At 54.7% G+C, this 27,994-nt stretch overlaps 1 protein-coding gene across 2 annotated transcripts in view; it reads left to right on the top strand.

Moving 5' to 3' along the window:
• GALNT17 (polypeptide N-acetylgalactosaminyltransferase 17) overlaps positions 1-27,994 on the top strand; it is a 352,801-nt gene that overhangs the window by 309,848 nt on the left and 14,959 nt on the right. For both annotated transcript variants that reach the window (XM_081296841.1, XM_081296842.1), the window contains exons 7-9: positions 17,030-17,215; positions 19,876-20,013; positions 22,163-22,258. In XM_081296841.1, the coding sequence (XP_081152967.1) occupies positions 17,030-17,215; positions 19,876-20,013; positions 22,163-22,258 (420 nt within the window). The remainder of the gene's footprint in view (positions 1-17,029; positions 17,216-19,875; positions 20,014-22,162; positions 22,259-27,994) is intronic.

Genomic DNA, 27,994 nt, shown 5'->3' with positions numbered 1-27,994 from the left:
CACTGGCCTGGAAACACCAGAAAGACACTGACCCTGCTAGCGCCAAGCCTCCCGCCCATTCTCCAGCTAATGGCCGATCCAGGGTATACCTGGCATTTACAGGTAGAGACCACAGAAAAAGCCCATTTTTAAGGTGCATCTGAAGCCGTGTGCTTGGCTACGTCAGGATCTGTGAGAGTGACCAGTCCCGGACCAGGCAGAGAGCTGAGGCAGAAGCTTGCTAGACTGGGCCACTGCTCTAGGGGGACCTTCAGGCAGCCCAGCCTCCTCTCAGAAGGTTCTTCCCCATCCCTGGGTCTGAGGTTGCCAGGCCAACCCATCCCAGTCTAGTAAGTGCTCCAAGTCTTAGCATCCAGCCTGAGCCAGGGTCCCCTGATCCCCGGGCCCCCAGCCCTGGCCCCCCAGCCCTGGTCCCTAGCCCCAGCTGTGGGATCTGCATCCTCAGGAACAGGTGCCTGACCTCCACACCTGCTCTGAAAGACACAGTGGGGCGGGGACAAGCTCCCTGTGGGCTGTGAGGACCTGGCAGGCACAGGCACTGGTGCTGTCTGAGAGCCCACAGCGTGGCCCCTAACATGCTGCAACACCCCCCACCCTTCCCCTGGGCTGTGGACCCTTGTGGCTTCTCTCCTAGTTTTGGTGCCTCGGTGCACTTTGCAGCCCAGACAGCCAGACTCTGTCCTCCGTGGTGGCCGTCAGCAGGAGGCCAGCTTCATGAAGCTCTACTTCTTCCCTCAAATGCTTTTTGCAGCAGGATCTAGTTTTGCCCCAGGTGGAAGCTGAGTTGCCCTCCCGGCTGCCCTCTGTCCCGAGGCTGCTGCCCTGGGGATCTGAAGTTCTCCAGGTGGCCTCATTAGGGCCACCTGCTGTGAGAAAGGCCCAAGGAAACTGGGGAAGCTGGCAGAGAGCCACCAAATGGACGGCTGATGGAGATGGCCGCTCTCTACTGGAACCCAACTCAGGAGGCCGGCTGGACAGGCAGGCTGGTGAGGACCCAGCACTGTTATGTCCACCGCCCAGAACAAGAGGCCCATCTTGAAGTACAGAGGGTCTTGAAGACAAATCAGAGGAGTTTTCCCTTATCCTGCACCCTATGTATAATGGAATTTAAAGCTGCATAAGCCAGAAATCAAAGGTATTCAGAAGGGATTTGAGAAGTTTAGGAGATTCGAAGATCACAGACGTAATTAGAAAGATCAGGATTATTTTCCCTATGTTTGGGGGACTGATTTATGGGGGATAATGAGGCTGCATGAATTCAAAGTTGCTTTCCACATTCTGCAGCTCATTAGCTATGCACCAAAAGTTAGCTAACTTCTCAGAGCTTCTGATTTTTCATTTACAAATGAAAATTATGAAACTAACCTTATAGAATCTAATTGTGAGAATTAAATGAAATCACATGTAAAGTACCTAGTTCAGGACCTTGCACCTTGCAGATGCTGAAAATAGTAGCTATCAATGTCATTGTAATTATTTTTAAGATGATTGTAATGGCCATGGTAATAGAGAGTGTCCTTAATGTCCCTCATCATCAGGCAAGGCCACAGGGAGTCACTTGATATTCAGAGACCAGACTCCTGTGAGAATCCTGCCTCCGCCTCTTAATGTTTTGGAATTCAGCTAATGCAGGTGGTGTCCAGACACCCTCTGTGCTGGGATTCTGATGAGGAGTAACACAGGTGGCCTGCCAGCTCTCACCCACCTGACAAGATGGGGACAGACGAACATGAACGGGTGGCAGCACAGCGAGGCTGTGGCCAGAGAAGCCAAGGATGTGTCTGTGGGGCTGTGGCAGTGGGGGGCTGTGGCAGTGGAGGGCTGGGGGCTTCTAGAGAAGGCAGCATCGAGATGGGACCTGACAGATGGTGAGAGCCCCACGAGTGGGCAGAGGGGCACTCAGGTGGAATTGCAGGTGACAGGATCCTGGGCCAGAGAGGACTGTTCCTAGGAGACTTTGTGGCTTGAATAAAGGTAGAGGTGGCCAGAGCAGATCAGCAGAGCCTGGTCTTTGGGGTCTTGTGGATAGAAGTTAGGTCCTCTCCTTAGGGCAGGGTGGAGCCACTGATAGGAAGGAGGAGAAGTGCTGCAGGCAGACCTGCCCTGTGGCATTTGATCCCGCTTCCCCTCCATGGATGGCACCCTGAGGAAGTGAAATCAGCATGCCAAGACACCACTCACAAGAGCCATCAACCCAGCATCAGCATCCACTGACGGATGGGTGGATGAAGAAAACATTTTTCCAGCCATGAAAAAGAATGACATCTGTCAGCAGCCTAGATGGAGCTGGAGGACATTGTGTTAAGTGACATAAGCCAGGCACAGAAAGACAAGTACCGCCAACCAGCCTGCCTTCTGCTGGCTAGGGGGAGGCCGCGAGGCTCCCTGCCCGCTGCTGCTTGCCCCAGGTCACCAGCCAGAGGGAAGAGATTTGAGGACTCGACTCGAAGGCAGACTTGTCGCATCCATGAAGACCCAGGGGGGCTTTCCGGGAGCCTGGGGAAGCTCTGGCACTACTCGTCTGCGCATGCGGGGCCGCGGAGGCACGCCCCAGCCTTCCTCCAGGCGCCCAGCGGAAGCCCAAGAGCGACCCACACCGCGTGGTGACCCGCACTTGTGCATCCTGCCTCCAGCCAGGGTCAGTGGTTGGGGTATCCGTGCAGACAGTTGGTTGGTCCCATCCAAGGTCACTGTTGTGTCACGAGGGTGCAAGGGAAGGCCAGTGGTGCAGGCTGAGGTCCCCAGGAGAGAACACTCCAAGTGAGGGACACGGACTAAGCCAGGAGCCAGCGGAGGAGCTTCCCACTGCAGAGGGCGGGGCGGCACAGTCAGTGTTCACACCCACTCAGCGGCTACCTGGCTGGGTTCAGATTCAGTTAATGAATAAGTGTAAAGTGCTTAAAACGCATGTCAGGCCTAGCTCAAGTTACATTGTTACTTTTTTTTTTTTTTTTTTTACTCCTGCAGCCATCCAGTGGCCACAGGGCCTCCCTCTGAGAGGGTTTAGTGTAAGTAAATGAAAGATAGATAGGAAAAGGAGCCTGAGATCATAGTGGTACAGTTCTGAATGGCCGGGGTTACCATGGAAACAGGAACATCCCACCCACAATGAGCAATCTCTTGGCACTGGCTGGATTTCAAGTCCGATGTCCCTGTGCACACAGGCAGCATTTTAGACCAGATCTGGTGAGACAGTGGGACCATACCAAGTGATGTGGGAGTTGAAGAAAGCAGGTGTCCCCTGCCCTTGAGGGCAATAAAGGGCTGGGGGGGGGGGGTCCCTGGCCATGGGAGGCAGGCAGATTGGATGGGAGAGAGGGGTCATGGTGGAGCCCAGGGTGAGCCATCTGGGTAGTCTAAAGGAACAGGGGAGCTGATGGTGCGGGAGGTGAGGGTGAGCGGAGGCTGGGGGGCTGTCACCGGACCTCCCCTCTCAGTCTGGGTTCTGCACAGAGGTCCACACCACTGGAGGGGGAGCAGGGGTGTGTTAAGTGGAGAGAAATGGCTTGGGGAGACTTGAAAAGCTTGGGGCAAGTCACCTGAGACCCTCCCAGGGATGAATTCAGCCCTCCTCTCCTCCGTGCACACAGCCTCAGCTGAGGCTCCACCTCTTCCCCACCTGTGTCCCAGGGGTGACAGAGCTGTCCTTCACCCTCTTAGGCTGCTGTCTGTGTCCTGCCTCCAGAAGCACAGCTGCCAGGCAACTGCCCAAGGAGAGCCATGGGGTGGCCGCCCTCGGCAGGAGAAGCTGGACGTCCCCTTCTCTCTGCCACGGAGGTGAGCCATCGTGTGCAGGCTGGGAAACGTCAACCCACCTCAACCACGGTGCGCTGGGGCAGGCAGCACGCAGGACAGGCGGGAGGCTCATCAGTGCTTCATGGCACCCAGGAAGTCCTGTTCCCCAGGACAGACCGCAGCGCTGGGGCAGCTGCCTGCCTGCTTCTGACACAGAGCTCTCAGCACTGCCTCATCCATCAGAACCCCCCGTCACCTTGTCAGGGCTGGGCTCCCACAGGGCAGGGAGGGTGGCTGATGGCGGGAAGACACAGCCTTCTTTTCCATGAGTCTCTCTGGCACCATTTACTCTGAATAAGGACAATCACTTCTCAAAATCTGAAAACCATGTTATTTAGAAAATTAGGATAAGTGCCAAACAGAGCAAGAGTGGGGGAAATACCTTCCCTCTCAGAATGCCGGGAAGTCAAGGAAGCGGCAGGCCGAGCAGCTGTCCCCATGAGACCTGTACAGTGTGAGTCCTCTGGCTGCTCTGACACTGGTGATCATAGATCTCTAAGTCAATCAATAAACACAGTCCCTCTAAAAGGAAGAAAGAAACCAAAATACCCACGCAGACTTCTCATGGCTGATGAACATCAAGCACCTCTCAGGCCTGATTTTCCTTCTTACAAAACCCTGGTTGTAGAGAGATGGGAAGAAAATCTCTTAAAACCTGCATTTGAGATTTTTGAAGTGATAGCTGGCCACAGCCGAGTCAGGAGTTCTCAGCCTGGGATTCAGCATCTCCAGAGAGTGGATGATGATGCGCCGGGGGTGAGCTTGGCACATAAACACATGTCCCCTTTTCCTACGGTCCTCTTGATATCCGCATTTGCTTCTGTTATGAACACAGGCCGTCCACCTCTGTATTGCTGGCGTACCTGTCTCCAGTAGCAATCAGATGGGTCCACATCACCGTTGAGTCCTGTGGCTATCTGGAAATACCACGTATCTGCTGTGGTTTCAGTCTTGAGTGTCCCCAAGGGTTCAGGTGTTAAAGGTGTGGTCCCCAGCCTGGTGCTACTGGGAGAAGGTGGAAACTGGTAGAGGTGGGGCCAGGTGACAGGTCTTTGGGTTCATCACTGGGGCTGTGCTCTTGAGGGGGATTGTGGGATCCCAGTCTCTTTCATTTCCTGGCCATGGAGTGAAGGTTTTGCTCTGCCAGATCCTCCCGCCATTGTGGCCGCCACAGACCCAGGGCAGCAGGGTCAACCAATCTGGAATAAATCCTCTAAAACTCTGAGCCAAGGGAAGCCTCTCTCTGTGCAAGCTGATTACCCCAGAAAGTTCATAATGCGATCTGCTCCTGACTGCTGTGGCATTTAGGATAGTTAGGAAACCCAAATTAGACCCCGTTGTTCACTGTGTTAAAGAGGCACCTGTGTGTGTTTTAATCTGATCACGGCCTTTCAATGTGATTGGTTTCTTTTGCAGTTCTGCATAGTTTTCTTCAGTGTTTACAAACATATTCTGAGGAGGGGTCCCTGGACTTCACCAGAAAAAGTGCCACGGTAAAAGCGTAAGCGTCTCTGGATTCAGGCAAGGTGATCCCCAGCTCCCAGATTCCCAGTCCCCCTGTCCCCAGGCCCGCTAGCTCAGAACCAGCTACAGCAGATGGGACCTGGACAGGTGTGTCTTCTGAAGCTCCACAGGGGGCTGAGATGCGGCTGCCAGGCCAGAGTCTGTTAATTAGGGACTTCTTGGTTCAGATCATGAGGACCCCAGTGCTTCACATCTCAGAACGTGGGGCTTGGTGGCCCTGCTGACAGTTCAGTGGTGGAGAGAAGGCTCTTCTCCCGCTCTGGGGCAGACGTGCTGGGAGGACCATGCAGGTTGAACAGACCCGGCTCTGAATCAGGGCGCGTTGCTCCGTGAGACAGTGTGCTCGTGAGCCTGCCGGGAACTGCCTTGGCCAAAGTGAACTGGAACCTGAGAAATGAATTGGCACCGAGGAGCCATCAAACCCAGCCCCACACCCCAACACCTTACAAAGGCTCGTTATGGGGAGCCGCTTCAGAAAACACTCAAAGTCCAAATTCAGATCACAGAGAGCTTCATTGACTGGCCAGGGACTGTCACCCACCCATAGAGACCGAAGTCTGTGGGAGAACAGCCACTTCCTGGTCTGTGTCTTGGGAATTTAAGGACGAAAACCAGCTCAGGGACTTTTCTTAGCATCAGGCAAGCAAGCCTATCACAGAAGCTAAGGCAGCAGGTGGCAGAGCAACTCAGACAGCCGCGTCTTGGGTCTGAGCAAGTGCCGTATCCTGGGTTCCAGCAGGTGGTCAGCAGGGGCGAGAACCTACTTCAAAGTCTTGGGTCACCAAGACCACTGTATCCTGGGTCAAGTACATTTTGTGGGGTACAAAGTGCAGAGAACAACATATTATAAGAAAACAGCTTTCATTTCAGCTTCTCAGAAACAGCTCTTGTAGCCATTTTCTGTTTTTTTTTTTTTTTTGGTTTGTTTGTTTGTTGTTTTAATAGAAGGCAGCAAAATGGAGTCTTAGGCCCGTCAGTGGCCGCTCTTGATCCTAATTGTCTTATCTCGCTTATCAAAATCTCATGTCTGTAATCTGTATTTCTTACTATCTGTCCCTCACGCTCTTACTGACTGAACTTACCCAACACACCTCAGGACCACCTCAGTGTCTCCTGGGTGGCCCCGCCCAGCCTTGAGCCCCACCTGGGGAGCCACCTGGGGCAGCTCCAGCTGGTCAGACCAGGCTGGGGGCCAGGGACTCTGGGGGCCGATCCTCGATCCGATCCTCGAGAGAACAAGAGAGCGGAGCGGGTCCCTCCAGGCAGGGCAGGGTGGCCTGGCCCCCAGAGAGCTGCCACCTGCTGTGCAGAGGGACACGGACACGAGGTACACCAGCCTTTAGCCCTGCACCAGCATCAGGATTCTCCCTCCTCGCTTCCTCCCGCTCCATCCCTCCCGAGGGCCCCACATGAGGTCCTGCTGCTCCCACCTCACACCACCGTCCTGATCAGTGGTCACTGCTCATTTTCCTCCAGCACTTCCCCTGAGCTCCCATGGCCGCCTGGGGTTTCCACACATCCCATGTCTCCTCCAGCAGGCCGACAGGCACTGTCAGCTGCATGGCACTGAGGAACCGCATCACGAGCAGTACGGTGCACGTGGGACCAGACAGAGGTCACTCGTGCTGCCGAGCCTTTCTGGCTTCTGGGAGTGGTGACTGGCAGCACCTTTGATCTAGCCTCGACGCAGTCCTAGGATTTGAACTCAGTGCTGAAACCCCACCTCCCGGCCTTTGCAACGCCATCTTAGGAACCTGCCATTAACAGCTCATCTGAAGCCCAGCCCCACCTGGGCCCTGAGTCGGTGCCCACTTCCCGTGATGCCTGTCAGAGCCCATCACATCGCCTCCTGCTGTCCAGGTGGAGCCATGTGCACCTGCCCCACCTGCACAGGTGCTCCTGGCCTCCTTCACCAGCTCACGATGGCGGCTGTCTGATTTCCAGTTCTCCCACTCTCTGTGACTCTGCCTGGCCTTGGACCCTTCTCGGTGCCTGGTGTGGCAGTCTGTTGTGGGGCTTCTCAGGCTCTGTCACGATGGGTAGCTCTCCCCTGGCCCAAGCTTTGGCATTTGCCCATTGGACCTGAGCACTGTGACCTTGAGTGAGGGGCCCTCCCCTCTGCAGCCCCAGTAGGGGGAAGAAGGACATCTCCGGCTTCCCTGGGGCCAGGGGAAGGCTTCAGTGAAGAGCCATCCAAAGTCCTCTCCAAGGACCACATGTGGCAGCTGCGTGAAGAGCCATCCAAAGTCCTCTCCAAGGACCACATGTGGCAGCTGCGTTACGAAGAACACAGGATGTCCTTGTCCAGGGTAGCCAGCTTAGTCTGGGACCACCATGATGGGCTAAGCAGTCCCACCCTCTCCCTAGACCCAGCCCTGAGCTGTAGCAAGCCAGTACTGTCCTTCTTGCCTGTCTCGCAGCAGCAGGTGGCATCAAGCCCAACCATGTTGGGTGAACACGGAGGAGGTGATCGCAACCTCCAAGGGCCTTTTGGATCACACCAGCAGGCAAAGAGGACCTACAGCCCCTGCCCAGCCCTGCGCTATCTCACCACTCTGGCCCTTTGATGCTGGAGACAGAATCAGACGTGATTCACTGTGCTCCCTTGTCAAGCACAGCTTATCCATAACCGAGCCCCGAGCCCCCGCCCCCGGCTGCTCTCTACAAGATGCTCCAAGTAACAGCCCAAGGGGGTTGATGAGCCTCGAGGGAGGCCAGGGTGTTACCACCTTCCCCTCCTGGTGGCCTCCACCCGAGGTCCTGGAGCACTCGCCTGCAGCCTGGCATCCCAGTGCCCAGCTGAGGGATCCTCTCTGAATCGCCTTTGCCTTTCTGGCATTTCTATCTGACTCTAGCCTAGTGGACAGGTGTACGGCATCTTGCCCAGTGACTGTAGGTGAAGTCACAGACAGCTGGGGGAGGAGCACTGGGATGCCCAACACCTGTATGGCTGGAGCTGCCCTGCAGAAGGGAGGGCTGGTGCAGCAGAGGAGTAGTTGGCAAGGCCCACCCAAGTGGAACCCCCTTTGGCATTCCCCTAACACAGAAACCCTTTGTGCCATAACCTGTGGTCCACTGGAGCAAGGCTGCCGGGAGCTTGGACTGGTAAGCCAGCACCAGCATTGTCAGCCCTGCCCAGGGCTCTCCTAGGTGCAGAAGCCATAGAACAGAATCTGAAGAACAGCAAAGTGCCCTCAGACACTTCCCAGGCTCAGTGAGTCAGCCGTGCGTCTCCAACCAGCCTCGTAGTTCCTCATCGTGCACCTGAGAAACGGCTGGTGACTGGCCACAGCACCTGGTGCTGAGGGGCTCTGGCTGCCGTGATGCTTAAATTGAGATAGGTCTTGAGGTCCTTATCTGTAAATCCTATTTCTGAGAAACAGTAATAAATAAAGCAGAAGATTGAAATTGAATTTCTGTAAAAGGATGTTAGGAGGAAAGCTATCATGCATCCGTCCAATTTGGTGGAGAGAACATGCATTTAAAGTGGAGACACACACACACACACACACACACACACACACACACACACACACACTATCTCCACAGCGGCAGAGGGGAGGGTCGAGGGAAATTCCTAGGAGGATGAGCTTGCTCCTTGGGTAAGAGGGTCACCGAGGCCTCCTGGAGCAGATCTACAGGGGGAGGACAAATTAAAATGTTGTCTTAGCCCAAAGTCTGGCTTCTGGAATCAGATTTTACCCAGGACGAAAGCTGAAATGTGCTCACACTTCAGTGACTTGGTGGGGCTGTTTGTGATTTCTGAGTCTCACCAGTGTTGCTCCTAACACTTATGTGGGTGTCAGTGGCTTCCTGGGCCACTTTAATCTGATAGGACGATTCCTGTGAAGAGGGGAGACATCTGGGGACGCCCATGTCCAGATGGAGGTCAGGCTTTTCCCCCAGGGAAGGACCAGAGGGCATCCGGGTCTCACGGGCCTGGCACTCAACACCTGGAGTCCTCTTCCCAGATACAGAATGGGGCACAAAGGCCACCCCCCCCATAAGACTCTCAGGAATGCGGGTGCTGAAGAAGCTGGGGGTCTATGTGCTGTCCTGGGGGATGGCCACAGGGCCTGCAGGAAAGGCCCTTCCCTCTGTACCCTCTGCTCACACTGGAGGACGCCTCCCCCTGGTGCAGGGCGAGCTGGCCAGGTTGGTGGGGACACCAGCACAGTACCAGGGAACAGCACTCAAAGAAGCAGGGTCTGGCCTGGCCTCCTCCTGTGGGAGGAAAAGTAGGAGAGGAACTCGGTCTAGCTGCTGTGGGGCTCAGCTGGGCCGCCCGTCCCTTCTCTGCCTATGAGGTGCACAATCCAGCCCATTCTCCAGGTCCCTCTCCTCTGCCCTGGCTCCTGGGCGCCCTCTCCAGGCTCAGTCCACACTCACACCCTCCAGTCCCTCCACTCATGAGAGCATCCACGGCTCCTTCACTGAGGGGAGAGCACTCATTAGCTGCTCACGTGCCTGGCCCATTCTGGGCAGGGGGACCCTGGACCTGGATGACAGGTGAGGAAGAGGGAGGGTGCACTCCCGCCCACCCTGTGTGCTGAGCTCTGTAAAGGCCACACGGGCATCTAAGGAGACTCTGGCTCTGCCCAGGGCCTCCCCAAGGGAGTAACGGTGGAGCTGTAGGCTCAGGTGTGAGCAGGGCTCAGCTGGCCAGTAGGGGGGAGTGTCCGGGAGGAGTGTAGCATGCAGAAGAGTAGCAAGGACAGAAGGTTGAGGGGGTCGGAGGGCTACAGAGAGGACACTTCAGGGACCGGGGGCCACGCCAGGCCTTGGAGGCCTCACGAGGTCATGGGCTTAATCCTCAGAGCCACTGGAGCCAGTGGGACGTTCGAGGTCAGGGCAAGATCCAACTGCACCACCTGGCTGCAGAGTGAAGGTCGGATTGGATAGGGCTGGGTCGGGAGGTGATGGCTATGGTCCAGGTGAGAGGTGGGGGCAGCGTGGTGCCCGTGGTGGAGGAGGACGGGGCCTGGTGGTCTGGTGGTGATGGAGGGAGGGGGAGGGGCTGAGCCAGGTGGGAAGGTATCAGTGCAGGATGTGGAGGGGGTTGGCCAGTCCTGGGGACCACGTGCCGAGCATGGCGCCAGGACTCTTCCTTGCTCCACCTGAGGGACGGGGCAGGTCCTTCTGTGAGCCTCCCCTGGGGCGCATGCAGGCTGTTTGCACAGAGGGCCTCCCCAGGCAGTGCCTTGGAAACCTCCCGGTGGAAAGCGGCTTTCACATCACGTGGCACGGGCTCTTCTAATGACACGGTAGAAAACTGTCATGGGATTATTGGGGCTCCGAGTCTCCTTATTCCTGAAGGATGCTTTGTGCTGCTCATGAAATACAGCTGGCTTCTGAAAATCGTGAGATAAGCCCAGACCTTGACCATCAGAATCCTGTGAAGTTAGCTGAGGGCCTCGCCGTTGCTCTTAGACAGTGGTGTCCAGAGTGGGCTACGCTCGATAGCCCATTGAGGAAGGAGAGGAGTCTGTGAGCATTGACATTTTATAACCTTTTTGAATTTCTATTAATCTGTCAAATTTTTCAAATGAAGTATCTTAGCATAGTAGTGTGCATGTGATTAAAAATGAATAAAGTAAGTATATTAGACCAAGAGGCCATGCTGTACATTTTTTTAAACATAACAAAACCATTTAGAGGCCAAGGCCTATGGGAATAGCTCACACAGCACAGGAATGTCTGTTGGCTTTGACACCTGGGCCTCTTTCACCTCTCTTCTCATGCCACCGAGGCCACCTTCAGGCTCGCTCACCCATCTCCCTGGCTGCCCTGCTCCTCAGAACTCTATCCAGCAGTTCTGTTGGATGATAGTCTCCGTTCCAGCCCCTGGAGAGAAGGTAGCCTGAGCAGTACCTGGCACGCTCACAGATGCCTGGGCCTTTCCCAAGCCCTTGGACCACCTCCAGTTGTCAGGGGATTGACAGAGCATGTCCCCTGCCCAGCTCCTTCCTGTCCCCGGAACACGAGTGACAACATTACAGCCTCTGAAAAGCTATCCCGTGTCCCCCAGGCTGGGCCCCAGATGTGGCTAACATCACCGTCACCTGGAAGAACTTCTTAGACAACCGCTGGGGCCTCGGTTTTCCCCTGGGAAATGACTGGAGTGGGATCAAGGATTGTATGTTTTAAGGGCTCTCCTGGTGATTTTGGAGGCACCGACAGTTTGGGATGCAATCCAGCGTCTCGTCCCACCCTGCAGGACAGACCATGGGACTCTTGCTGGGAAGAGTATGTTCCCGGAGACCGTCACCAGGCCGTGGTCCAGGGAAGTTCTGGAAATCAACTTCTACTGGGTTGATGGCGTTCTTCCCACAATCTCTAAGTCTCTAATGAACTGGGGAAATATTTATGAAGTGGTAGGAGTCGATTGTGTGGGTGAGATGTCACAAGTTGTAATTGAGCCGAGAGCCCCCTGGAGTGCTGGGCACCCATCCCCCATGGACTCTCACCCCCCAGCACCCTCTTCTCCCAGGCCTGCTGTCAGGAGGCAGAGGGATGCACCCGGCCAAGCTGTACAGCTCCTGGAGTCTCCTGATGTCCCCTTTACCACCTCCTCCTCCTGACCCAGAGGTCTGAGTAGTTAGGACCAGCTGTGTGTCCAGTGAAGGGTGCTTCTGGGTGTTCAGTTAGGCAATAAGAGACTTGGGAGTTACTCCCACCCTTCTCTCCCGAGCCTCACCCAGCCCTTTTCCTGTGATGACAAATCCCTCCCCTTGCCCCACGTCTCCCTCTCTGTTGCCCTGACCCCCTAGCTCTCTGCCTGGCCAAAGCTGCTGGCTTCCTCTCCTGCGTGATGGGAAGCTCTCCTGTTTCTCCAACCCTCCTCTGCTGCTGTCTGTTCCCTCACTTCAGCCAGAGTGACTTTTTCCAAGCCCGTATCCTTCAGCATCATTTAGAAGAAAGATGGATTTCCTAACCTGGCCTGCAGACCCAGGTCTGGCATGGACCATCTTTAGTTTGCGCTCTCCTGTCTCCCATGACTAATCTGAGTCCATCTCTAAGCTCAGCCACGTGGCTTTTCCTGCAGTCGCTGGACTTCCCACTTACAGCACCTGTCTGCTGCTCTGTAAGTCCAGACATGGTGACCTAAGTGACAGATTGGCTCACAATTCTGAAGTCTGGCCGTTGGGGCTGGGGTCAGCTGGATGGCTTGTCTGCTCTTGTCTGAGGGGCATTGACGGGGCCCACTAATCGTCAGAAATGACTAGACATGCCTGGGAGGGAGGAAAATGGGTAAAAATAACTCCTAGGGCTCTCGCTGTGTAGCTGGGTCCACTACCACGGGCAGCCAGTCAGTGGGCCAGCCGGGGTGTCCGATCCCAGGTGGGCTTGCTCATGTGCCCATCCTCAGCCAGGGTGACTGGGGTGGCTGGGCCTTCCTCACTGACCCTCAGTTCCCTCGCAGCAGGGTGGGCTCAGGGTTCCAAGAGGGAGGACATAGAATTGGCCACGCCTCCTAAGCTCAGCCTTGATGGTGTGAGATGTCATTTCTGCTGTATTCTGTGAACACTGCAAGTTGATAACAATGGGGGGATGGACAGATGGGTCCAATGGTTCTGTAAGAGGAGAAGAAGTCCCCTTGCAAAGAAGCCCGGGAACACTTGCTGCCACTATCTTGGATCCCACCTGCTGCCCCTAGCGCCCTCCTCCAGAGTCCTGGCCAGCTCCTCTGTGAGTGGGACGCTGACCCCTTCCCCCACCAGCCCAGCCCTTCAGCCTGCACCTTGGTGTCCCTATGGCAGAGAAGCTTCTCCTGTCCAGCACTCTTTCTCCTCCCAGTGTGCCACATCCTTCCTGGAAGCCAGCTCCATCTCGGGGTGCTGCATCTCTGCTCACGATTATTAGCAAATGCACATCCCCTGCCGTACCGTCAACTCCACAAGAACAGCAGTTCTGTTGGATGACAGTCTCCGTTCCAGCCCCCATGCAGGAGAGTGGAACGGACCCCCGCCTCTACCCGGCCCATGCTGGAGACTACTCCGCCCATGCCGGGACCTTTTGCATGCCAGGCCCACGTTCTGCTGCTCAGCTACACCCCCACCCCCCAAATGGATAATTTTTGATGAACAAACCCATTGATGACACAGTGCTCACTGAGTCCTGAGTCTCTGCACTTCCTGGTGGCTCACTGCCCTCTATGCAGGGCCATCAACCCACCTTCCCAGCAAGGGTGGTCCCAGAGCTTGGGGTGGGCTCTTTCTGGCCTCCTCTAGCCCACCTGGAGGCCATGGTCCTGTTCTGTGCAGGGGGGGGGGGAGCTGGCATGGAGTGGTTTTCCAGTGGGTCAGCTCCTGTGCTCTTTCCTTCCCTCTGTCCAGGAGCTTGCCATTGGGGCTGATAAACTCTAACCTACAGAACAGATCCTCGGGACCCTTCCTTGGGAGCAGCTGCACTGGGAGGCCAGTAGCTGGTTCTTGTCTGCAGGAGACCACCCCCCTTCTGTGGGAGCCCCCCCCATGCTCTCAGAGCACTCAGTGGGTCAGATCCCAGGTGGGACCAGTGCTTTCTCCATCATGGCCCCAGATGACCTGTTGCTCAGGCTGAAAGACTTTTCAGTCCACTTTGAGAACCTCTCCTCTGCTCTTGATGAATGTGTTTCCCTTGATAGATCACCAGCTTCGTGAGAGCAGCAATTTTGGCTGATGACACTCTCCATTCCCATCGCCTGCACTGGAGAGGAGAATGCGTTTGTTTTTCTGGACCTGAGGATCAGACTCAGGGCCTTGTGCATGCCAGGCCCATGCTCTCCCATGGAGCTACACCCCCAAACCAAGAATGGGCAGTTTCTCATGAATACATAAGTTCACGAATAGCTGTTTCTAGAGTTGCATGACTTCCCGATGGCTGGTTGCCACTTAGGCATGGCCGGCCAGTGACCCCTCGGCCAACCCAGAGCAGAGGCCCCAGCACTTGAGAGCCCCTTAGGTCCTGGGCTCCCTCTGTCTCCCCTGCAGTATCTTGCTGCCCCGGGGCTTTCTGCAGCAGGAGGTGTTGGCCTCCCAGTCCGAGGAGTTGTTGGTGCTGCCAAAGGTCCACAGGGTTTCCCTGGGGATTGTGCCCACTCAGCCCTACCACCCCAGGCCCTTCATCCGTCCCCTCATCATTCTGCTCACGGTGCAGGAAGGATGCCCCAGCCCACTCTACAGAGAAAGGGACAAGGCGGTGGCAGGGAAAACTAAGGGGTCCAAGGCCCCAGTCTACTCTCCCTGGTTAGGAGGGGTCAGTGTCCTCCATGTCTATCAGGGAATGGTGGCCCCCTGCTGTAGCATGTGGTTGGACTCAGGGTTCTGCCTCCCTCAGGGTTAGTCACATTTTTGCCACTGTAACCCAAAGTCCCAGCACAAACAACTTATAGGAGAAAAAGTTTACTTTGGCTCATGGCTACAGAGGCTCAGTCCAGTCAGTGGGCTCCACAGCTCTGGGCTGGGACGGGAAGGAAACCATGGCAGGAGGTGGTAGAGGGACAAATCATGACAACCAGGACAGAGAGTGAGGTGTCAGGGACACAATGTCACCCCCAAAGGCACACCCCTGGTGACCTACTTCCCCTGCCGCACCTCACTTGCTACAGTTACCACCCAGTTGACCCGTTTATGTGAGTTAATCCAATGACAGGGCTACGGCCTCACACCTCATCATCTCTCCTCCGAGCATTCTGCTGGGTTTAGTGGGTTTCCGAGTCAGTATTGGGAGCTCGCTGTCCTGGGCTGGGGTCTGGAGCAGGTGGGCACATTGGAAGTGGACGATGGGGCAGAAGGGGCAGAGGCTGCCTCTCAGGCCCAAGGCGGGCCTCTCTGCCTCCCACACACACTCCATCTCCACCTGGTTCTTTCTCCTTTTCTTCTTTTACCTTTTCTTTCTAATTTTAGCTCTGGTCTGCCTCTCCCCTGGTCCTCCAGAGGACTGGCAGTGTGAATGCCCATCGGTGCCATTTTCTGTCCCACACAAGGTGCGCTGCTGCCACTTATCACACTCAGGACACCAAATGCTGTTAGAGTCTGTGGAGATGCTGGGCTGGGCCGTGGACCTGGCAGGGCAGGCAGGATGAAGACAGGAATGCCCTGCAGGCGGTAGCAATTCCTAGATGTTCAGGCCAGCTGCACTGACCTGGCCACTCCCTCCAGGATGCTGGCCTCCCAACAGTGGACGTAGCTTCAGAGCACCAAGCATGTAGGGTGACCCTCCCAGGCTCAGCAGGAAAAACAGGGCAGCTCTGAGCTGGTGCCTGTGGGTGTGTTAGGTGTGCCCAGGCCAGGAGGCCGATGTCCCTGCCACCCAGGATGGACTTGCAGAGCTGCCTGCCCCTCGCCTGGCTCATCCCCTCCCTCTTCTTGCTTAAGAGGCTCGGCTGGCATCTGACACTGGCCCCGGCCTCTCACCACTCGGCCCTTCTCAGTAGCCTGGCCACACCCCAGCTTTGGGACAAGCCTGACCCTGGTGCTTGTGGATGACTTGGTGCTGATCACTTGGCTGTGGGCTCTGTCCCCACCTGGTGTCTCCTTTTACAAGGCAGTCTCAGCTTTGATGAGGCCCCTCATGTGCCTGTGTCTGTGGCCCCTTTGCACTAACCTGCCCTCAGAGCTCCACTTCTCCACTGTCTGTCCACTGGAGCCCCAGCCTGAAACTCTCCTTCCTATCCCATTAGTCTGTGGGTCTTTTCTTAGGCCAGTACCATGCCCTCTGGATTGTGGTAGCTTTGTGTTAAGTTTTGAAAGTGGAAAGTGAAGTTTTCTAACTTTGTTCCTTGCGGGATCTTTAAACCTATTTTAGGTCCCTCATATTTACAAATGAATTTTAGGATCAGCTTGTTTGTTTCTGCAAAGAACCAGGCTGATGTATTAGCAGGGATTGTGTTGAATCTTTAGATCAGTTCAGGAGCCGTAACAATATCAAGCCTCTCTGTCTTCCTCCTCTTTTCTCTACTGGTACCCAGAAACTCATTTTCAAAATCTAGCCCTGCTTGAAATGTTCAGAAATGCTCAGGTTTTCCTGCCTGGACCACAAGAGGGCACCGGGGAAAGGCCCTTCCCACAGGGAGCAGGGCCCTTTGAACCAGGATGCCCACTGTATCCGTGCAGAGGATGATAAGTCCCACTTCACTGAGCTTTTGAACCCCTCAAAAGCAGCCATCCTTTCAGCCTTCCGTCTGAACATCCCAGCACAACAGTGGTCTCTGCCTGGGATGGCATTGGGAGATGTTTCCAGAAGGCCTGGCACCTACGCCCTTGGGTCTCCAAAACAGAGCATATTAACAGCACAATGTACACTTCTTGCATTGATATGGATAAAGAGGGTCCTTTTTTTACTTTAAATTTTCCTTTCTGGGTTGGCAGGGCACAGCTGAGCCAGGTGAAGAAAGCCTTCATGGATGCCAGTTGTGCATTAGTGAGAACTTAAAAAAAAAAAAAAAAAAGTCTTGGGCTTATGGTGCTTTCTTATGCAGAGCTGGACTTTATATCCCAAACTATTGTGTCTGTAGGAATTCTCCAAACCTTCTTTTCTGTGTATTTTAGTCAGGTTAGATTAAGCTATGCTGCAATAACAAACCAATCTTGAACTCTCAGGGGTTTTGTATAATAAAATGTACTTCTCACTCACACTAAATTGGTGAACCATTGCTTTGGGGACTGGGGGAAGAGCACAGGCCTAAGAGAATTCCTGTCTCAGCCTAATGAAATGTTTTTATCTCCAGGTGTGGCTCTGTGGGGGCAGCATGGAGGTCCTGCCTTGCTCCCGGGTGGCGCACATTGAGCGGAAGAAGAAGCCGTACAATAGCAACATTGGCTTCTACACCAAGAGGAATGCTCTCCGGGTGGCTGAGGTCTGGATGGACGATTACAAGTCTCACGTGTACATAGCATGGAACCTGCCCCTGGAGGTAGGTCCCTTTTCACCACCCCGGGACAGTGAGCCTTGCTGTTCAGATCACAGATTCCCTTAGTGAGCCAGAAATATGTCACCTGTGGGAAATCATGAATGCATTTTGGAAAGTTCACAGATGTCAGAGGCTTAGATCCCCTGCTTTGCCTGGGGACAGATGCCACAGAAATAAATCCACTTACAGAGATCAGAGGGTCTTATGTGTTAATCCCTGTCTTATTGCATTAATCTAGTGGTCCTGCTCCTGACCACACAAAGGGTCCAGCAGGCTCTTGCCCAAGCCCTTGGCACGGCACCCTCATCTGCCTTCACTGCTCTCCCCCGGAGCGCCAGCTGCTTGGTGCCACACGCCTGGCCAGCCTCTTCCCTCTCTTCCACATTCCGCTAGAATCTGGCCTGGGAAACTCCTGATGCCACAGTCCCGCAGGCTGTGCTCCAGCTTGGTTTAAGTCCCAGGTGTCACTTAAGAGTTACGGGGGGCTGCCCAAGTCCACGCTTCTCCTCTGCACCTTCATTTCCTCCACTGTAAAGGGGGTGATACCAAGGCCCCCCTCCCAGGGTGATCCTGCAACTAGGGGCACTAGTACGGGAATGTGGCAGAGCAGGGCCTGGCACAGGAAGCCCTATCCATCCCTAGAGCAGGCCTGGGAGGAGGGCATGAGGCTGGAGTGGCCCCAGGAAATACCAAGTGCTTGGCCAGCTAGGCTGTCCCGGGCTGTTAGGATGGCCATAATACAGATGAGGAAAGGCGGCTCTGTGAGGCGCATGTGCTGTGTTCAGGTCATGTCGCAACGCACGGGCAGGCTGTGCACCCCCGTCTCCATGGGACCCTCTGCGCAGCCCTGCGGGGTCTGTGGAATGTCAGTCATTGTCCCTCTGTATAGATGGATCTAGATTGGGGATGTGGCCTGGAGTCAGGGGAGCTGATGGTACCTCCAGCCCAGTGCCCCTATCACAGTGCCGTTTCCCATCCCTGGGGGAGGTGTCTGCAGGCACCTGAAACCAGCTGTAGTACTGAACCCACACAGGCCAAGCGTCCGTAGTGATCGAGGACGTGACATTCAAAATGTTTCTTGGTGCATTTTAGGTTTGCAGTTTGCAGAGTAGAGATGGTCAGCCAGGAAAGTTTATGTGAATATTACAAAATCTGAATAAACCCTGAATGCTGGTTGAAAGGAAAGCAAGGACCAGGAGACGGGCCAGTGACAAATGAAAGACGGAGACCAGGCAGAGATAGACACCAGAGTTTATTGCCAGAGCTGCCCAATAGAGGCCCTCTCCCCATAGACGGAGAGGGCAACACAGGCTTGGGGTTTGGGGCTTTTATGGGGGAGGCTCAGGGATTAGAGCCGGGCGGGTCCTAATGCCCGCTGTTAAGGGTGGAGTTGGTATGAGGGGTGGTGAGCCTTTCTCAGAAACGCCCTTGAACTGGAAAGCGAAATTTTTCTTAAAATAGTGGCTGTCACTTAAGATGTCCATCTAGATGCTAAGCAAGGACCTTACACTGGTCCCAAGCATTTAAAATAAAGCACACTCAACCTGTATGTATTATTTTTTATACATACACACCCATGAAAAAGTTTAATTTATAACTTAGGCATAGTAAACAAAAATAACTCATAATGAATTAGGACAATAATAACAACACATTGTAATAAAAGTTACTTGAAATTACATGAATTGCTTATTTCCAGAATTTTCCTTTTAGTCTATGTGGACTGTGGTTGACCACAGTTCAGTGAAATTGCAGAGAGTGAAATCACAGATGGGGGGCTACTGGATTACTGGTCCCCAATGCTGAGGGTCCCTATCATGATTTTTAAATATGACCATCTTCATCAATCATGCTATATTCAAACCAATAGTTAAATGTTACTGCTCCTGTTTGCCTTGGGATTGGATGAGTTGACTTTAAAGAATTTTTTTCTTTAAAATCAATGTCCCACTGCTAAAAAAATGTTAGCGCAATCATCTGAACCCTCTGCTCTGCCCCCAAGTGCCACCTGACCGCCCTCCGTGGAGGGGCAAGCCTCCTGCCACCACTGATCCGCAGCCACCTGGGCAGGACCGTGGGTCCTGTTCCAGATACTTTATTTCCCTGTCAGCACGCAGCAGCCCATTACAGGTTCATTTCTGTAAAAGCAGAGTGAATTATTCATTAGAGCGTCATTACGAGCTTTGCAATGGGAAATTATTTTCCCTTCTGCATATAATGAGCTTCGCCAGGAGCCAACAAAGGAAAACCACACGTGTGAGCAGAAGACAGACAGGAGGAGGTTACAGGCATTTGTTTTCTTGCCTTAATCAAATAATCCCTCCAATAACTGGCTCTGATGATTCCTGAGAAGAGAAGAGGGAAGGTGGGTGCCTGCATCAGTGCCTCTCAGAAGCCTCTCTCCAGGAAGAGCAGGGTGCGGTCTGGGCTTCTTGCTGCAGGATTCTGAGCACCCCTGGGCCGGGACCCTCCCAGCAGGGTGTGTGTGTGAGCGTGTGTGTGGGTGTGTGTGTGGGGGGTGTGGGTGTGTAGGGCCTCAGGCAGGTCCCCTAAGGCCACTGCTGTGCAAGCCCATGGGCTCCCTCCCCTCCCAGAAAGCTCCTCGGAGAGGGGGCCCTGCGCCTGCTCCAGTGGCTGACGCCCCTTCTCTCCTCTGCTTCCAGAACCCGGGGATCGACATTGGCGACGTCTCTGAGAGGAGGGCCCTAAGGAAGAGTCTGAAGTGTAAGAACTTCCAGTGGTACCTGGACCATGTCTACCCGGAAATGAGGAGATACAACAACACTGTGGCCTACGGGGAGGTAACTCAGGCCACGCCCTGGGCTGGGTCCGTGGGGAGGGGGCGGCTCTGCCACGGGAGAGGGACTGGCCTTCAGAGGTGTGGCCCTGGCAGCGAGGTTCTCCCCAGTGGGGAGGGGGCCAATGCCACCTAACCCCTTCCGGGTGTCCTCCCGAGCTCAGCTCGGTTCTCTCTGAACCCCAGCAGGGCTGGGCCTCCTGACTAGGTCACTCACTCCTCCTGTGTGTCTTGCCCTCCACACAAGGACCTCCACAGGATGGGGACTGTGTTGTCTTGTTCATGAAACTCAGCACAGTGCCAGACACAGACCAGGCCCTCCATAAATAAATATTCAATTACTGTGTGATAGATTAATTGCATAAATATTAGAATAAAAGTTAAAAGCTTGGCCATCTGAAATTATTGTGTGGAACAAATATAACACAAAAACATTTATGTCCTTAATATATAAAGACCTGTTACGAATCTATAGTTAAACCATTCAAGATCCCAGTGGAGAAATAGACAATTCTCAAAACATGAGACGTTCCGATGTTAATAGCAAACGTGAAAATAGGATTTGTTTCTTTCCTCTTAAAATACTTTAAACTGGCACATGGATAAGCATCTGCAGGCCTGTGGTTGGGAGGATGAGGGGATGGGAAGCCTCCCCCTGAGCAGCTTATTGGGAACATTGCAGTGTCCGTACCCTCGGCACTGTAATCCAGTCCTATGAACCTACCTCTATCCTTTCAAAATCGGAAATGACTAAAGCTTTGTGTATAGGGTCCCTAATCCTAGCCAGAGCCAAACAAAATGCAGTTGTCCAAAAATGGGAGGGTTGACTGACTGTGTGAAGGACCGTGAAGGACCATGGAAGAACACAGAGGACCTTGAAGGACCTTGAAGGTCTGTAAAGGACTGCGAAGGACCACAAGGGACTGTGAAGGTCCATGAGGGACCATGAGGGTCTGTGAAGGATTGTGAAGGACCATGGGGGACCATGAAGTTCTGTGAGGGACCGTGAAGGTCCGTGAGGGACCGTGAGGGACTGTGAGGGACTTTGAGGGACCATGAGGGACCATGAAGGTCCATGAGGGACCGTGAAGGTCTATGAAGGATTGTGAAGGACCATGTGGGACCATGAAGGTCCATGAGGGACTGTGAAGGACCGTGAAGAACCATGAGGGATGTGAAGGACTTGGAGGACTATGTAGGACCTTGGGGAACCTTGGAGGATTGTGAAGGACTGTGAAGGACTATGGAGGACCGTGGAGGACCATGGAGGATTGTGAAGGATTGTGAAGGACCGTAGTGGATTGTGAAGGTCCGTGGACTATGAAGGATTGCCAACATCATTATTCTTTTCTGTGTCCCCAAAGTGTACCGAGAGGATGGTTTTTAAGCAGTTTTAAGCTCTGCTCACTTGTTGGCCTAGACATGATTTGGGTGCACAGGTAGGGTCCTCCTGCCCTCCATCTTGATTCACATGATTAGGTTGGTCTGTGGAAGATGCACCCAGAGGGCCCTGGAGGTGGCTGCAGCCTGTCCCTTTGCCCTCTTGCCTTGGTCCTTGGGTGGCAGGTGGTGTGATGGGCCTGGAGGTCTGCGCTGGAGAAGGCCTCGCACACCCCAATGAGATGTGCCCAGGAGCAGGGTGTCCTTGGAGACCTCATCTATTTCCTCCACAAGTGAGTTCTAGGCACCAAGGAGGTGTGCCTGGCATGTCACAGGCCATCAGGAAATGGTTCCAGGTATGCAGATACATGTTGCTAGGGCTTCTCGTGGTGGCCAGGTCTCGCTTGTTCTTTAGTTTTCGTTTTTGGCTTTCCTGCCAGTAATGGCCTGAGAAGCCAGCCCTTGCATCCCAGGGCTACAGAGCCAGCGTCAGTGCTGAGGCTCACTTAGGATGTCTGTCCCCATCTGACTCCTCCGTGAGGTGCCTTGAACCTCAGGTGGGTGACCAGAGTTCCTTACAGAAAGTCCCCTCAGCTCCCGTATGCTGTGGACAGAGGAGTTAGGAGCCAGGCTGGCACTTCCTCCTGCTAAGATGGGGCCTTCCCGTCCTGACATCGGAACCACATGCCCCTCGGCGGTGGGGTGCTGGGGACAGAGTGGGGATCAGCCCCACCAGGAGAGCTCTGATGGCCGTGTTTTCTCTGTCCCTGCAGCTTCGCAACAACAAGGCCAAGGACGTCTGCCTGGACCAGGGGCCGCTGGAGAATCACACAGCCATACTGTACCCATGCCATGGCTGGGGACCGCAGGTAGGAGCATGTCTCTGATCAAGAAGGGACTGGAATCTCCAGCCCACGGGGGCTCTGTGGGACTTCTGGGGACTCCTGTTGCCCTGTACTTGGGTGACTGTCTCTATTCTGTGATTCCACAAGGTGGGGGCTTTCTGGTTGTTTCCCACAGGAGGCAGGGAGTGGGTTCACAGGTAGTTATGTCAGCAAATGCTAAGAGGGCAGTGCGCATGTCCTGTGGAAAGGACCCTGTGAATGAACTTCAGAGTCCCTCCTGGTCTGCAGAGGGGTGCCGCAGGTGCACACGCTGCCATGACCCGAAGGCCTGGCTGCAGCTTGGAAGAAATGAGACGCTTCCCTCCTGAGAAGCTGATGGGCGTGTCCATCCTGAGACAGACATTCATTTGGAGATCAGTGTGACCTGGACTGTGGGTGCTGGTGCAGGAGCAGAGAGCTTCCTGGGCAGGAGGACCGTGTTTCAAAAGCATTTCCAGGGAGCACACAGGCGGTCAGAGGGGCCGAGAGACCAACCTCCAGGTTAAACTGGAGCCTGAAGAAGGGGTTTCCTCTGACGGCTCGGCACTCACCAGTGGTGTGTGTGTGTGTGTGTGTGTGTGTGTGTGTGTGGACACAGAGCTCAGCAGAGACTCTCCAAGACAGGGAGAAGACTCGTCCAAACCTGCCATCAGCCTTGACAGTCGTAAATTTTAAACATGATTCCGCCAACTGAGAGCCACAGAAGAGAGGACTGGTGGTGCTGGACCAGGAGGACCCGAGGGGAGGGCACAAGAGGCAGGAGGCAGGGCCCTCCTGCACCATCTTCATGATGCCCACAACTCCAGTCCAGGCAGCAGGCAGCTGGGCCTGCCCTGGGGTAATGCCACCTGGTGATCTCACTAGACTTGACCATATTTGGGGATATGTCAGGATTCATTTTTAGAACACCTAACTCTCAGGCTTTGCATTGGTCAGCTTTTAGTGACTGTGACCCAAACACCTGAGGAAACAGCTTAGAGCAGGAAGGATCTGACTCATGATCTCAGAGGTTCTGTCCACGTTGGCTGAGTCCATTGCAAAGCAACATGGGAGAGGGGCATGGTGGGAAGGTACTCCGCTGACAGCAGCCAGGAAGCAGAGAGAGAGAGGAAAGGACCAGAGACAGAGATGGCCCCCAGGCCACACCTCCTTGACCCGCTTCCTCTACCCCCACTCATTTGCCTACAGTCACCATGCAGGAGTCCATTCCCATTGTCAACCCGTCAGCTGGATTAGTCCCGCCCGTGAGGCTGTGGCCCTGGAGACCAAGCCCTTCCTAGAACCCCCACCCTGAACGGGGCCACACTGGGGTCCATGAGCTCAACACAAGAGTTTTCTGAGCGATATTTCAAATCCCACGGGCTACATGTCCAGGAGGACGCCTGGCATGTCACGGGCCATCAGGAAATAGTTTAGGACGTACAGATACATGTTCTGCTAGATGGCACTTGGACTGAGTCCTAGGAACCGTGGCATAATAGAGACTCTCTCAGGTAGATATTTGCATAATCACAAAGCAGCCTGAAGAAGTCATCTTCTGTGAATGAGGAAGGGGAGAGATGTTCTCCTAAAAACCCCCAGAAATCTGAGCATCTCCTGGCTCTAAGCAATCTCTTATGTTGGGCACTTCAGGGGACGATTCTCTAAGCCACTCAGGAAGCCTGGGCTGACTTGAGGACCAGGACCTGAAGGGGGCCACACCTGTCTCTTGTGGTCCTGTGGCCACCTTCTCCCTGCCCACCGCCCTCCCTGGCTGCCCAGAACACCCTCCAACGGTCTGGGGAGGACCCTTGAGAACCTGGCCACACACACACACATCTTTCTGGGGCCTCTCTTTCTCTTTTGTTCCCTCCTCTGGGTCCTCCCTCTCAGCACCTGCTGAACTCCAGCAAGGATGCCTAGGTAGAGATGGAATGGACCCTTCACCCCAGAGATGGCCACCCCCCTCCCTTGCCCAGTAGGTGGAAGCCAGGTGCCCAGGCTGCCTGTCCTGCTGGTGTTCCATGGTCTTCAGAGCACAGCGCCAGCCTCTGCTGGAAAATCACTAGGACTCATCTTTCACCAATTCCACCTGCATGCAGAGCTTCTCCAAATGCGTGCGCCTACCATTTAGCTGATTATGGAACAACAAGCCAAATTAGGCTGCCCCTTGCCCCCGACCAGAGAGGACTCAGAGAGGAAAGCTCATGAATAGCCCTGGTCGCGTGCCATGAGCTGATTTTTAAAATGGGTCTAATGTGGTTTTCGGTGCCACCACATGTTCTGAATTAAGCACTCACCCTCAGCATGGCACTCCCACTGCCAGGCGGGAGTCCCTCTGCTGGCTCGTCAGGGTGCCCCTTCCCACACACTCCTTCCAAGCCTGGCATGTACCTTGGTGTCTTTCAACTGACCCTTAAGTGCCGTGGACATGCAGGCTGAATCAGAACTCCTGGAACCAGGCATCTCCCCAAAGAAGGAGCTGGTGTTCCATGGACAGTGTTAGCTTAATTAATGGACTCTGCACTGTAATTTATTATCCAGCAGCAATTAAACAGAGATAAAATGGGCACCGAGGAGGGTGATTTCCTGTCTTGTAGCATGTGTTTGTCAACAAGATGGAAATGGCTCCCGGCCATTTAAGGGCCTGCTCCCTCCAAGTGTCTGCAGTGAGCTCCTTATGGCCTCAGCCCCCCCATAGCTGACTGGTCAAGACAAACATGCACCTCTCTCTGGAGCCTACGTTTTATTTTAAGATTGAATGTCAAGAGCGCAGCCACCCTCTGTGTTGGCTGGGACCCATTTAGAGCAGGAAGTCTTGTCCTGCGAGGCCCACAGGCTCCTCCCAGTGCCAGGCTGACTCCCCCCTGGGAATATGGCCAGGTAGGTCCCCAAGCTGCAGCACCCATGGGGAAGCCCAACGGCTTTGGCTGCCACACGTGGGAGTCCCCAGGCCCTGGGTTTGACCTCCTCTGTCAGGCCAGCTGGTCCACCCTCCCCAGCCTCTGCTTCTGAGAGCAAAGCCGCAAAGGTGTGGTCAGAAAGAGATAACCAACCGGTGGGCAGCGCTGCCCCCAGGGGCCCAGGCACTTGCTGAAGCATCCTCCACAGTCCTGACCTTCCCCAGGGCCCTGAAGTGGCCCTGGAATCTCAGCCACTGAGCTGCTGTCCAAGGTCCTGATGGTGCTGCTCCTGGTCAATGCTCTCCCAAAGCTGAGTTCCAACCCCTGTCCAAGTCAGCTCTGAGCACTACAGGCCAGGGCCACACCAAGGCAGGGGACAGAAATGCCCATGAGGCCCATTTCATCGTCCTCCTCATACTCTGCCTGATGGGTAGTCACCTCCCCCCCCCCATTTTTTAATGAGAAAATGGAGAGGCTGAGCCATGCTGGTTTCTGAGTACAAGTCATGTGACTCGTAGCCTTGGAATCTCCTCTGTGCTGTCCGCAGATTCTGGAGAATATCTCATATCCGTGAGCTCCGAACTGTGCTGTAGCCCACGCTGGGCACTACAGGGAGGCTTATACCAGCACAGGGGATGCATTTGCCGCTGGACTGTAAAGAGCAGGGTGCAGAGACAGGGAACCCAGGGCGCGTTCTGGGAACACGGTGGAGGTGGCAGGCAGGGATCCCGGGCAGTCACGGGAACAGGGATGGAGAACACAGTGTCAGGATGAAGGGCCGGGGCTTCCCGTCCAGCACCTCAGATGTGTCCACAGACTCCGAGCCACCTGGGAACTCGTCACACACATGGCTCACGACTGCAGTCCCAGACAGCTGAACACCGGGCCCCAAGGTCCTATCCAGCATCTCCCAGGACTTTGCCTTCACAGCCACCTGCTGCTGGCCACGAGTCTACTGAGGACAGGCTTGGGTTAGACGTCAGAGGGAGCGGCTCTGCCTCTGCTGGTCTGGGGCATGTCTAGTCTATGCCCAGTGTCTCAGCTTAATCTTTAAAAGATTTATAACACTACCTCAGTTTTTATATAACTGGGGTTTTATTTATTTATTTATTTGGTGCCAGGGATCAAACTCAGGTTGCTTAACCACTGAGCCACATCCCCAACCCTTTTAAAAAAATTTTTATTTTAACACGGGGTCTTGCTAAGTTGCTGAGGCTAGCTTTGAACTAGGGATTCTCCTGCCTCAGCCACCAAGATTTTATATATTTTTAAAATAAAATGTACTCTGTATAATGTAAACTTAGGCCATTTTTTTGAGAGGGGGTCTCGCTGTGTTGTCCAGACTGACCTAAAGCTACTGGGCTAAAGTGACCCTCCTGTCTCTGCCACCGGAGTAGGCGCTGCACACACCACCATGCAGCTTTAGTTCTGCAAGAGACCGTGCAGTCAGGTGACTTGCCTCAGACATGGAGCAGTTCCGTCACCCCAGGTCCCCTGAGCCCTGTGCATTACACACAGCCAGCTGAGGACCCACTGAAGGGAGCCGTTCACGGGAGTCACCTCTGCACTCACGCGTGCACACTGAAGACGTCCCAGAAGGTGCCAATACAGCTTCCTCACTGAGCCGGGGATGGCAGCTTCCAAGAGCTGGTGCCATGACAGAGGTGTGACCCAGGAAGGGCCCTGAGTCACGTGCCCTGGGGAGCTCATGAGCAGGCTTTGGACAGCCAGGAGCTACGGCGTGACGTGCCCAGGTGTGCGTGGCCGTGAGGCTCTGAGGGTGGCTGCAGGCTCCGTCCCGGGGGCTTTCGCAGGAGCAGGCTGGGGCAGGTGTGGCGCCCTCTCCTCTGAGGGCCCCATTGGTGCATCTCCCTCTTCCTCTGCCTCCTGTTCCCAGGGCCTGACATCCTTTCCCTCAGTTTATTCATCACCAGGAGGACAGATGTGAATGCTTTGATCCCATAATTAAATTTAATCTGATCTTGGGCTCATTCTCCCATGGCTTCATCTTTTAAGCGATACATCATCCAAACACCTTGTCACTGTGATGCATTGTGCCAATAAGGCACTCGTGCCCTGCTGGGGTGGCAGGGCTTCTCTGAGCCATTAGCATGTGAAAGGCAACACAGGGGAATGACATCTAGCAGCAAAATGCATCCTATAAGTGCGGGGCGTCCAGGGGCAGCGCCCTGAGAGCCTGTTGGAGTCAGCACCCAGGAAAAGGCGGGTTTGCCCCAAAGAGCAGCCTGCATGCGCCTCCCGCTTGACAGGATGCCAACCCACTAGTCCCTTCCCGCCGTGGGACTCGGGATCCTGGGAAACTGTAGTCCTGTGGGAACCGGGGACTGGGGGACCCAGGGTAGGCGCTGTTCCTGCTGAGAAACCTTGCTGCACATGTGAGATTCGAATCTGGAGGCCAAGCGGAGGGGAGAAAAGGCCATGGGCGCTGCACATCTGAAATGCATGCCAGGGAGGCTCCCTTCCTCAACGCCTCCCGCCCTCCGGGACAATACCTGTAAGCTCACTCTGCCTTGCTGCAGATGGTGGGATGTGAGGAGCTTTTTCTGCCTTCGCTGTGACTCATCTTCTCTCAAACGTTCCTGGGGTTCCTGATTTTACCCCCTGGCGTAGTCAACTCCCCCCTGACACCTGACGCTGAGCAGAGACGCAGTGGCACCCCCTTCCCCACCATTTGCTCTTTGCCTTTGGTGTCTCCACCCCTGGTCCCCCTTCTGATCCCCCTGGCGAGTGGCTGTCATGGTCCACACAGGGATGGGAGTGCTGATTCCTAAGTGGCATCCGGAAGTCATGGGGCGGGGTTGGGGGTTTAGACTTCACC

This window comes from Spermophilus citellus, assembly GCF_964194105.1.
Source record: "Spermophilus citellus genome assembly, chromosome: 6".
Taxonomy (NCBI): Eukaryota; Metazoa; Chordata; class Mammalia; order Rodentia; family Sciuridae; genus Spermophilus; species Spermophilus citellus.
The sequence above is the reverse complement of the archived record's forward strand: the minus strand, read 5'-3'. Positions and strand labels throughout refer to the sequence as shown.